Source organism: Gavia stellata, unplaced genomic scaffold (assembly GCF_030936135.1).
Source record: "Gavia stellata isolate bGavSte3 unplaced genomic scaffold, bGavSte3.hap2 HAP2_SCAFFOLD_117, whole genome shotgun sequence".
In the NCBI taxonomy this organism is placed as follows: Eukaryota; Metazoa; Chordata; class Aves; order Gaviiformes; family Gaviidae; genus Gavia; species Gavia stellata.
Window position 1 is genome coordinate 131048 of NW_026777371.1, and position 11443 is coordinate 142490.

At 71.4% G+C, this 11443-nt stretch overlaps 1 protein-coding gene across 1 annotated transcript; it reads left to right on the forward strand.

Annotated features, from left to right (window-relative positions):
* Positions 1 to 5809: 5809 nt before the first annotated feature.
* On the forward strand, positions 5810 to 10612 carry LOC132321935 (transcription factor E3-like). The gene is given in 13 exon segments (XM_059835314.1): positions 5810 to 5937; positions 6693 to 6927; positions 6980 to 7095; positions 7097 to 7175; positions 7619 to 7765; positions 7767 to 7805; positions 8249 to 8347; positions 8916 to 9015; positions 9368 to 9424; positions 9514 to 9589; positions 9733 to 9880; positions 10270 to 10371; positions 10373 to 10612. Coding segments are annotated over 13 exon segments (1566 nt in total).
* Positions 10613 to 11443: the final 831 nt, after the last annotated feature.

Below are 11443 nucleotides of genomic sequence, written 5' to 3' on the forward strand. Positions count from 1 at the left end.
CTACGGACATACTGGCTTCTCCGGGGCTGTATAGACCCCCCCCAACCCATACAGGTACCATATAGACTTCCCAAAAGCATGTAAGTACTAGTCAAATTCCTCCCAAAAACATATAGGTACTACACAGAGCCCCCCAAGATGCATTGCTCCCCCCACCAATGTGTAAGGGCCACTCCCCCCCCCCCCCCCCCCGCGGCCATACAGACAGCCCCCGGGATGTATGGAATACATAGGGGCCCACCGCCTAGGGCCATACAGCAGCTATACGGGCGGCGAGGAACCCCAAACCAGCGGCGTTTCCCCCCAAGAAGGAGCCACACGAGGCAGTGTCAGCAGGTCCTTGTATTGAACCCGGCTGTGCCGCCCCCCCCACCCGCCCCCGCCGGACCCCCGCTCCTGAGGGGGGCATGCGACAGGGGCCCCCGAAACTGGCCGCTCGCCAGGAGAGGCCGGGGGGCGCCTGGGTTTGGGGCTCCCCCAAATTTAGGGGCACCCCACCCAAATCTGGGGACCCCTCCCCACACACAGGGGGGCATGGAGTGATTCAAGGGGTGTGACCCCTGGGGTTTGGGGGTCACACTAGGGTGCCGGGGGGCTGCGGGTCAGTGGTGGGAGGGGGGGCGGCCACAGGGGGGTCCCCCGAGGCCCTGGGGAGGGGGGGGAGAGAGGTATCAAAAAAGGCAAATAAAGCGAAAATAAAACACAAAGAGAAAAAAACACAAAAAATGGAAAAGCAACAGAAAGAGAGAAGAAAAACAGTAATTAGCCCCCCCCAAACACGGCCCCCGCCCCCTCTGCCCAGACGCCTGTGTTCCCCCCCGGCCCTCCCCCCAGCGCCCTGCGGGTGGGGCCCAGCCCCCACCCGGGACCCCCCTCTCCCCCCCCCCGAATTAAGAAAAGAAAAGAGAAAAGACAGACTGGGGGCAGGAGGGGCCCCCCCAGAAAGGGCCAGGGACGAAGCCCCAGAATGGGGGTTTGGAGCGAAATTGGGGAGGGGACGCCCCCGGGGAGACCCCAAATGTGGGGCTGCTGGAGGGGGCTGCTGGGGGACCCCGAACTGGGGCACTTGGGGGGTTCTGGGGGTCCCCTGTGGGGTGGGACTGAAGGGGGAGGATTGGGGTGGCCCGAAGGGGGCACATTTGGGGTCTGTGGGGCATGAGGGGTCCCCAAGTGGGAGTCCCCAGTCTGGGGACATTTGGGGGTCCCTGAAGGATGGGGGGGGGCCAAACCAGAGCCATCAGTGCCCCCAGATCGGGGCCCTCCTTGTCCTCAAGCTGATGACATTTGGGGGTCCCCAATGGACAGGGCAGTCCCCAAAAAAGGGGACATTCGGGCTCCACGACAGGGAACACGTGGTGGTCCCCCATGGACGGGGGGGTCCCCAAACCAGGGATTTCAGCCTCCCTGGGGAGGGTTCACGTCGCGTCCCCAAACCGGGGCTCACCCCCCATGCCCCCCCTAAAAGAGGGGCGCGCGGTACCCCCGGGGCGCCCCATACCTGGGCGCCAGGGCCCCGGCGTAGCTGAGCGAGTGGGGCAGGCCGGGGGGGTCGCGGCGGCGGGGGGCCCAGGCGGGGCCGGGAGGCGGCAGGCGGGGGCCGGGGGGGGCCGTCGGGGGGGCCCCCGTGTGCCGCAGGTACCAGTCCCGCAGCCCCTCCAGCGCCAGCCACTTCTGGCTGCGCCGCTGCTCGGCTGAGGGGGGGGCCCCCCGGCCCCGGGTGGCCTCGGGGGCACTTTCAGGGGGGCCCCCCCAGTCGATCAAGGCCTCCGAGCTGTTGCTGCGTCGGGTGCGGGGGGCCGGCGGGGGGGGGCCGGGCGCCGGGGGCCCCCCCAGCTGCGAGTCCTGGCTGCCCGACCAGGGCCGGGGGGGCAGCCCCGGCACCTCGGGGCTGGGGCGGGGATGGGGACAGGGGGTGAGATGGAGGGGCTGGGGTCCCCCAAAGCCCCCTGCACACGCCCCCGACCGCCCTCCGCACCCCTACCCCACTCCCCATAGCCTGCGATTGTCCCGTGCACCCCCCAAATTACCCACAGGACCTATATTGCCCTCCAGCCCCCCCCTTCTCACCCCACCCCTCCGCCCCCCAAAACGCTCACCGGCAGAGGGGGTGCCCATGGGCGCAGGGGCTGCGGGCCAGGACAGGGGTGGCCGGGACGCTGCGGCCCTCAAAGCTGGAGGCGCTGCGGGGCAGGGTCCGTGCCGGGCTGGGGGCCGCGGCGCTCCATCAGGGAGGGGTGAGGGCCGCCCCAGGGCGTTCGCGGGGGGGTACACGGGGGTGGGAAAGGCCTCGGGGGGCCGGGGAGGGGGGGACACGCACCTGGCGGGGCTGGCAAGGGAGCTGCGGCGGCTGGGTCCGCCCGCGGGGACGTCGGGGGCCCAGGGCGGCCGGCGGTCAGGGCTGCCCGATCCGGCCCGGGGGGGCGAAGGGCGGCCGGCTCCGCTTGGGGGGGGCTTCGGGGGGGGCAGCCCCGGCAGGGCCCCTGCAGGCAGACACAGCGTGGGACCCAGGTGACCCCCCTGGGGGGACCCAAGCGTCCGGGGGGCCCCGCTGGGGGATGCAGGCGTCCGGCACTCACCGTTCTCCAGCGCGGGCAGATCACAGAGGGACCCGTTCTCATCTGGGGGATCCAAAGGAAGAAGAGAGAGATCAGTGCCGCCAGGACCCCCCCAAACCTGCCCCCTCGCAGTTCGGGGACCCACCACTGCGCTTCAGCGCCCCTGCAGCCCCCCTGCCCCAGGCCAGGCCCCCCCCAGAAGCCTCACACCCTCCTCCCGCTTCTCTGGGGACCGCCCAGCTCCTCCTCCTGGTGGTCTGGGGACCCCCCTACCACCACCGGTGCTCTGGGGACCCCCCAGCTCCTCTCCCCGGTGCTCTGGGGACCCCCCTTCCCGCTCCTGCTGCTCTAGGGACCCCCGCCACCCCCCCCGGTGCTCTGGGGACCCCCGCCATCCCCCCCCGGTGCTCACCGTGTGCGGCGGCGCCGAGCTGGGCTCGGAGCTGCCGGAGCCGCTGGGCTGCCTCGGCCTGCAGGCGCTGGCGGCGGCGACGCTGCTCGGGGGGCAGCCCCGGGGCGGCCGCCAGACGCCGGGCGGCCTCTACCACCTGCAGCTGTACCGCCACCTCCCGCCGAGCCGCCCGCGCCGCCTGCGGGAGCCGGGACCGGGACGAAGCCGTAGCGGGACACGCAGGGTACCGGGGCCACAGGGGTTATGGGGGGCCGCTGCGGGGGTACGGGGCCCGCGACAGTACAGCCAGGGGTACGGGAGTTGCCGTGGGACACATGGGGTGTGGGGGCCGCCATGGGACACGCAGGGGTACAGGGAGCCGCCACGGGGGTATGGGGGCCGCGAGGGGACACCCAGGGGTACAGGGCCGCCGTGGGACAGACGGGGTACGGAGCCCGCCGCGGGACAGACGGGGGGCCGCCACAGGGGTACGTAGGCCAAGGGAGGACATACCGGGGTACGGGGGCCGCCGTGTGACATGCCGGGGCAGGGGGGGGACGCCGCGGGGGTCAGGAGGCCGTGATGAGACGCACCCAGGTGGGATGCGGGACGGTGACAGGGACACCGGTGTCGGGGGGGGAAGGACGTTTTTGGCCTCCCTCCACCCCCCCAGACCCTAATTCCTCTCCCCCGGCCTCCCATTCCCTCCTGCCTACCTCAGGGAGGGGCCCCCGGGGGGGGCCCCCAGCCCGGCGGCGCGGGGGTGGCTGGGGCCTCTCGCCGGGCTCCAGGGGGTACTCGGGGGGCAGCTTCCCTGTCAGCTCCTGCGCACAGCGGGGGGGGGGCGATGGGGGGCCAGGGGGCTGGGGGTCTCCAGGAGGGGAGGGGGGGGCTTTGGGGGGCCAGGGAGCTTGGGGAGGGATGGAGGGGGGAGCTATGGGTGGCAGAGGGGGGCTATGGCAGTTTTGGGGAGGTCTATAGGGGGCTGGGGGGGGCAGGGGGGTGGGCAGAGGTGTCTATGGGTGTCCCGAGGGGGCTGGGGGGGATCCTGAGGGGCTTTGGGGGACTCTGGGAGGCCCGGGGGAGGCTGGGGCAGGGGGCTGGGGGGGGGTCCCAGGGAGCTGGGGGGGGGTCCTGGGGTTGGGGGGGAACCCTGGGGGTCAGAGGTCAGGGGTGACTCAGGGTGTCCTGTCGGTGGGGGGCCCCGGGGGAGGGGGGGCGGGGGGGAGTGGAACAGGGATGGGGGTCAGAGGTCAGGGGTGACTCACGGCCTCCTGCAGGCAGAGGCGCCGCAGCTCCCGCAGGCGCAGCCCCAGGGCCTGGCGCAGCCCCCGCTGCCGCTCCCGCAGCTCCTGCAGCCGCCCCGCGGGCGCCCCTGCGCCAGGCAGAGGTCAGGGGGCGGAGGTCGGGGGGCGGAGGTCGGGGGCAGCAGGGAGCAGAGGTAAGAGACACCGGGGGTCACCAGGGGACAAAGGTCAGGGTCAGCAGGGGGCAGAGGTCAGGCACCGCAAGTCACCAGGGAGCAGGGGTCGGGGGTACCAAGGAGCAGAGGTCAGGGGGCACCGTGGGGTCAGGGGGCACCAAAGGAGAGGGGGCACCGTGGGGTCAGGCGCACAGCAGGGTGGAGAGAGACACCACGGGGTCAGGGGGCACGAGGGGAGGTGGTGGGGGGTCAGGGGTCGGAGGTCAGGGGTCATCGTACCTGCAGGGCTGTAGGTGCCCGGGGGGATGATGTGGCCCCTCACCTCCATCTCGGGGCGGGCGCAGGGCCGGCACCCATCGGCCCCGGGCGCTGCGGGGAGCCGTGAACGCAGGCGTCCGGGGCGGGCAGAGGGTACCCAGGCTCTGGTGCCCCCCACCCCCGAGATGGGGGGGCCCGGCTGTCCGGACGGGGGTCTGGGGTCAGGGCCTGGTGTCCCCCCCTCACCTCCTGCCCGGGCACACTTCCCGGCTCTTCCTCCCGCTTCCGCCTGCCCGGCCCCTCCCCCGGGCGTCCCCTCCCCCCTCCAAAGGCACCCAGCCTTCGGGGGGTCCCCACCCCCCCCCGGGACCCAGCTGGTGGGGGTCGCCCCTCCCCCTGCCAAAGGCACCCAGGCGTCTGGGCCCAGCTCAGCCCTCCAGGCCCCACTGCGGGGGGGGGGGCAAGGCTGGAACCCCGGGCCCCCCCCGGGGGGGCTCCAGCCGCCCCCCACCCCGTTTCCCATGGGGCTCCAGCCCCCCCCGCCTTACCTTAACCCGGCGGGTGCTGCTCCGGGGGGGGGGGGGCGCGGCCGGGGGGGCTCCCGCCACCCACACGGCTGGGTGGGACCCGGGTGTCCGGGGGGGGTCAGCCCCACACCCGCCCCAGGGGACCCAGGCGTCCGCGCAGCCCCTCCGCCCGCCGGCGGCTCCGGGGGGACCCGGGCATGCGGGCACGGGGGGGTCCTGCTCCCCCCAGAGGGCCCCCGCTGTGCGGGCAGGGGCGCGCGGGCCTTCCCGGGGACCCAGGCGGGTGTCGGGGTCCCCCCCGCGTGCCCCCCGCCCTCTGATGTCACTTCCTGCCAGCTGCCCCGCCCCCCAGCGCACGGCGCTTCCGGCCTCAGCCCCGCGGCCCCCGCTCGGGGCGCCGGGACCCCCCCCCCCGCCCCGTAGGGACCCCGCCGGCACCCCCCGGCACCCCCCGGGCTCCGTAGCGGCCCCCGGCCCCGCCGCCCCACAGCGGCCCCCAGCCCTCGCGAGGCCCCCGCCCCACAGCAATCCACAGCCCCCCCCCCCCGACCCCATAGGCCCCTCCCAGCCCCGTAGGGCCCCCCTGCCCGCCCCATAGTTCCCCCCGGCCCCATAGGGAGCCCCTGAGTGGCGCCGTGGGGCACGGGGGGCGGCGATGTCCCGTGGGGCGGCCGAGGGGGCCCCCGCGCCCCCCGGCCCCCCCCCAGCGCCGCCCCCCGGGCGCCCCACGGTCTACGTCCTGCTGGAGGGGCCTAGCGCCCCTGACACCCTCCGGCTGCTCAGGTGAGGGGGGGCCCCATAGCCCCGGGGAGTGCCCTGGCCGGGGGGGGGGGGGGGCAGAGGGGGGTTGAGGGGGCATCTGGGGGGGTCCAGGAGGGATGGGGGGGGGTGTGCAGGAGGGATGGGAGGGAATTTGGGGGTTCCTGATGGGGTTGGGGGGATCCGGGAGGGACCGGGGGACTGCGGGAGATGTGGGAGGGGTCCCAGGGGAGCTGTGGGCTGTGGAGGGGGATCTGGGGGGCTAGTGGGGGGATGTGGGGAGGCTGTGGGGAGGATCTGGGGGGCTGGGGGGGGTTGAGGGGGCATCTGGGGGGTACAGGAGGGATGTGGGGGGTGTGTGCAGGAGGGATTGGAGAGAATTTGGGGGTTCCTGATGGGGTTGTGGGGTTGGGGGGATCCGGGAGGGACCGGGGGACTGCGGGAGATGTGGGAGGGGTCCCAGGGGGAGCTGTGGGCTGTGGGGGGGGATCTGGGGGGCTAGTGGGGGGATGTGGGGAGGCTGGGGGGGGGACCTGGGGGGGCTGGAGGGGGTTGAGGGGGCATCTGGGGGGTCCAGGAGGGTTGTGGGGGGTGTGTGCAGGAGGGATTGGAGAGAATTTGGGGGTTCCTGATGGGGTTGGGGGGTTGGGGGGATCCGGGAGGGACCGGGGGACTGCGGGAGATGTGGGAGGGGTCCCAGGGGGAGCTGTGGGCCGTGGGGGGGATCTGGTGGGGCTGGGGGGGGGCCGGTGGGAGCTGAGCCCCCTCCCCTGGGGCAGCCTGAGCTCCGTGCTGCCTGAGTCGGGGATCGTGGCCGACATCGAGTGGGAGCCATCTGGCGGGGGGACCCCCGGGGACACCCCCAGTGACCCCCCCCGGGGGGACCCCCCCGGAGACCCCCCCGGGACCCCCGCAGACGCCCCCGGCACCTTCTACTGCCTGAAGAGTCAGCCCCTGCCCGACAGGTACCTGTGACCCCCCCAGCAACCCCCGGCCCCTCGGCCCCCCACTGCCGTTAACCCCCTCCTCTGCAGTGCGGGGCCGGCCCCCCCGGCGGCCATGGCAGCCCCCCCCCGCTGCCCCCCCCTCCTCCCGGGTGCTGCTGCGGCAGCAGCTGATGCGGGCGCAGGCGCAGGAGCAGGAGCAGAGGGAGAGGAGGGGCCCCCCTGGCCCCCCCCCCGGCCCCCGGCCCCTCACCCGCCATCGCCGTTGGTGCCCCCCCACCCCGGGCGCCCCCCCACGTGCCCCCCGAGGTGCTCAAGGTGAGGCCCCCCTGAAAAGGGGGAGGGAGAATGGGGGTGCGATGGGATGCTGGAGGACCTTGGGGGTGCTGGTGTGTACTGGGAAATGGGGGACCCCAATGGGGGGGGAATGGGGGGCTGGGGGTGCAGGGAGGTTATGGGGATCCTCAGGGCAGGGGGATATGGGGGGCTGTGGGGCAGAGGGGGGATATGGGGGACCCCAGGGCAGAGGGATATAGGGTGGGCCAGGGCAGGGGGGGATCTGGTGGGAGGCTCTGGGGCTCAGGGTGGGGGGGACTGGGAGGGGCTGGGAGAGTGTGGGGGTCTCCAGGGCAAGGAGATATGGGGGGCTCTGGGGCAGAGAGGATATGGGGGCGGCATGCTGGGAATGGGGGGGCTCTGGGGCTCAGGGAAGGGGGGGGCTTGGGCCCCCTTGGCCCTGACACCCCCCCACACCCCTCCAGGTGCAGACCCACCTGGAGAACCCCACGCGCTACCACCTGCGGGCAGCCCAGCGGCAGCAGGTCCGGCAGTACCTCACCTCCGCCCTGGGCCGGGGCCCCCCCAGCCCCCCGGGGCCCCCCCCGGCCCCCCCCCACCCCCCACAGCCCCCTTGCACTGCTCCACATTGGGCCTGGCTCTGAAAAGGAGGTGAGGGACGAGGGAGTGCCAGCAGTGGGAGGGGGCGGCGGCATGAGGAGGGGCTGTGATGTCCCGTGGAGGGGCTGCGACCTCACGTGGGGGGCCATGATGCAACATGACAGCAACGTGATGTCACCCCTGCAGAATGGGGTGCGGTAGTGGGAGGGGGGGTGTGGGTGAGGCGGCATGGGGGAGGCGTGGCAATCCTGCGATGCCATACGGAGCCTCCTGGCACCGGGCGGGGGGCGGTGATGCGATGCCTGGGGGTGGTGACGCCATACGGGGGGCAATACTGCGACTTCTGGGAGCGGCGATGCAATGCGTGGGGCTGATGATGCGATGCCTGGGGGCGGTGATGCCATACGGGGGGCACGATCGTTGCCCCCGTGGGTCTGAGGTGGTCCTGGGCAGCTGGGATGGCGCATTTGTGGTTTTCTCCCCCCACCCTGCAGATCGATGATGTCATCGATGAGATCATCAGCCTGGAATCCAGCTATGACGAGCTGCTCAGCTTCGGTCCGGCCGAGGGCGGTCTCCAGCTCCCGAACACGGTGCGCTGCCCCTTTAAGGGTCTTGGGGGCAGGGACTACCACAAGCAACGCCCCTTTTTCTCAGGAGGGGGCGTGGCATGTGCAAGCCCTGCCTGACACGCCTCATTGGCTGTAACGCACTGTGGAGTGGCCTAGGCAGAGCCTGGCTGGGGGGTGTGGCTTGTCATAGCCCCACCCACTGGAGCCATAGGGGGTGTGGCCTCCACCCATATCAAGCAGTGGATGGGACTTGTTGCCGTATAAGGGTGGAGGTGGTGCTGGGTGGGTGGGGCCTGAGGGATGGGCGTGGCCTGCACCTCCCAGTCTGGTCGAGAGAGGGTGGGACCTGCTCAAAGGGGTGTGGCCAAAATGGGCAGGGCTTGGGGTGGGTGGGTGTGGTTAAGTGCAGGAGGTGTGGCTTCATGTATGTGGGCGTGGCATCAGCACCTGTGGGCGGGGCCTGCTCACCTCCCAGCCTGGCCAAGGGGGGAGCTGGACCCAGCTGGGGGGGGGGCACGGTTTAGGCTGGGGGCTGGGTGGGTGAGGTCTGTGGGGGCACGAGCATGCTGACTGCACCCCCCACCGGCAGCTGCCTGCCCCTGGGCCCCTCCTGGAGGTGTTCAGCCCCCCCCAGGGGGGCAGCAGCTCCTGCCCCGCCGAGCTGCCCCGTGTCAAGGCTGAGCTCTCAGGTAGGGGGGTCCTTGGGGGGCTGGGAGGGCCTGGGGGTGTCCCTGTGGGGCTGGGAAGGGGCCCAAGGGGTCCTATGGGGTGTGTGTGTGCGTGCATGGGGGGGTCCTTATATGGCTGGAAGGGATCTGGGAGGATCACTATGGTGCGGGGGGTCCCAGGTGTTGCTATGGGGTATGGGAGGGTCCTGAAGATCGCTATAAGGCTGGGGGGAGGGCTATGGGGCAGAAAAGGCTTGGGGGGGGGATCCTTGGGGAGTCCATATGGGGCAGGGAGGCTGAAGGGGGTTCCTGTGGGGTGGGAGCAGTTGGGGTCCTGCCTTGGTGGGGTTGGTGACTGTTCCCCCGTCCCCAGAAACAGAGGCAAAGGCACTGCTGAAGGAGCGGCAAAAGAAGGACAACCACAACCTGAGTGAGTTGGGGGGCAAAAGGTGGGGCTGGAGGGACCTGGGGTCCTATTGGGCCCACTGTGGGGTTGACATGTTCCTCCTCCACCCCCAGTTGAGCGGCGCCGACGGTTCAACATTAACGACCGCATCAAGGAGCTAGGGACCCTCATCCCCAAATCCAATGACCCGTGAGTGGGGGATCCCGCTCCCCAAGGGACCCCGACATCCGGGTGGGCGCTGGGGACCCCACGGCGGATCCTGGGAGGGACCCTGGTGACTGGGGGTCCCCGTGGCGGGAACCAGCGGGACTCAGGTGTCCCAATGCCGGCAGGGAGATGCGCTGGAACAAGGGCACCATCCTGAAAGCCTCAGTGGATTACATCCGCAAGCTGCAGAAGGAGACACAGCGCTCCCGAGAGCTCGAGCTGCACCAGCAGCGCCTGGAGCAGGCGAACCGCAGCCTCCAGCTCCGCGTCCAGGTCCGGGGGGGGCTGGGGTGGGGGGCCCTACGGGCCTGGGGAGGTGGTTCATGGAGCTGGGGAGGGCGGAATTGGGGGTCTGTGGGGCTGGAGAGGAGCTGGGAGGCTCTGTGGGGCTGGGATGGGGGGCTACGGGGTCAGAGGCAGGCAGATGGGGGATTTTGGGGACTTTACGGGGCTGGGATGGGTAGAAACAGGGGGCTATGGCAGTGTAATGGAGTTGTTGTCGGTCACCTGGCGGGGGCTGCCCATGGGATCAGGGGGAGCAGAACCAGGAGAAGGGGGGCATTATCGTGAGGCTGGTTGGGCTGAGCTGGGGTCTGGGGGGCATCTATGGGACTGGGGGCTATTGTGGCCCATGGGTCACTGACCCCCCCCCGTCCCCCCAGGAGCTGGAGCTGCAGGCGCAGCTGCACGGGCTCCCCCTGAGCCCTCCGGCAGCCCCAGCGGCTGAGGGGGGCTGCGAGGAGGCCCCCGGGGGCCCCCCCTTCCCCCCCGGGGGGCCCCCCCACTCCCCAGTGCCTCCTGGACCTGGCGCTGGCTGAGGACCTGCCCCCAGGGCTGGGCCTGCCCCTGGGCCTGGGGGGGCCTGAGGGGAGCTTGGATGACATCCTGATGGATGACAGCGGGGGACTGTCACCCCTCGGCCCCCCCGGCGCCCTCCTCGCCTCCCCGGGGCCCTCCCGCGCCTCCAGCCCCCGCAGCAGCCTCAGCATGGAGGACGACCCCTGAGCGCCGCCCGCACCGCCCCTTTAAGGACCCTCGGGTGTGGCCCTTCTAGGGACCCTTCCCACCGCATGGCCCTTTTAAGGACCCCCATGCACCCCCTGAGGCCCCGCCCCCCCAGCACCCCGATGGCTGTTTCCAGTGAGCCCCACATAGTGCCATTTCAAGGCTCTTAAAACGGGCACGCCCTTTTTAAAAGTGGCACTGACCTTTTAAGGTGCTGCCAATGTATTGCCCTTTTAAGGTGCCCAGTTGATGGACCCCCCTCTCTTAGAGAACCTCGGCTGGGCATGGCCCTTTACCGATGTCCCACGCGTGGCCCTTTTAAGGCGCTGGCACGGGCCCTACGTGGGTGTGGCCCTTTAAAGGTCTATGTCTAGTGTGGCCCTTTGAAGGTTTCTCTTCAGCCCCGCCCCTTCAAGAGGCAGCCCCGCCCCAGGGGAAAGCCCCGCCCCTCAGGGAAGCCCTGTCCCCGCCCCCGGCTGGCCCCGCCCCTACCTGGCTCTGCCCCAACCAGCGGGCTCCTGGGGGCTGGGCCCTCAGGCATGAAGCCCTGCCCTCCCTGCTGTCACTCTCACACATGCCCCGCCCACTACACTAACACCCCCCCGTCCCGGTCCCACCCTCTTTTAGAGGCCCCGCCCACCGGCCCCACTTAAAGGGGCCGCCCCCTCCCCCCGCCCTGATTTTGTACGGGAACTGTCGTGTGGGAAATAAACGTTTGTTAACGAGGAGCCACCTGGTGCTGGGGGGCGGGGGGGGGGTGTTCTTATAGAACTTCTGTACGAACTGCAGCACCCCGGGGGACCCTATGGACTCTGTAGAACCAGGGGAGTC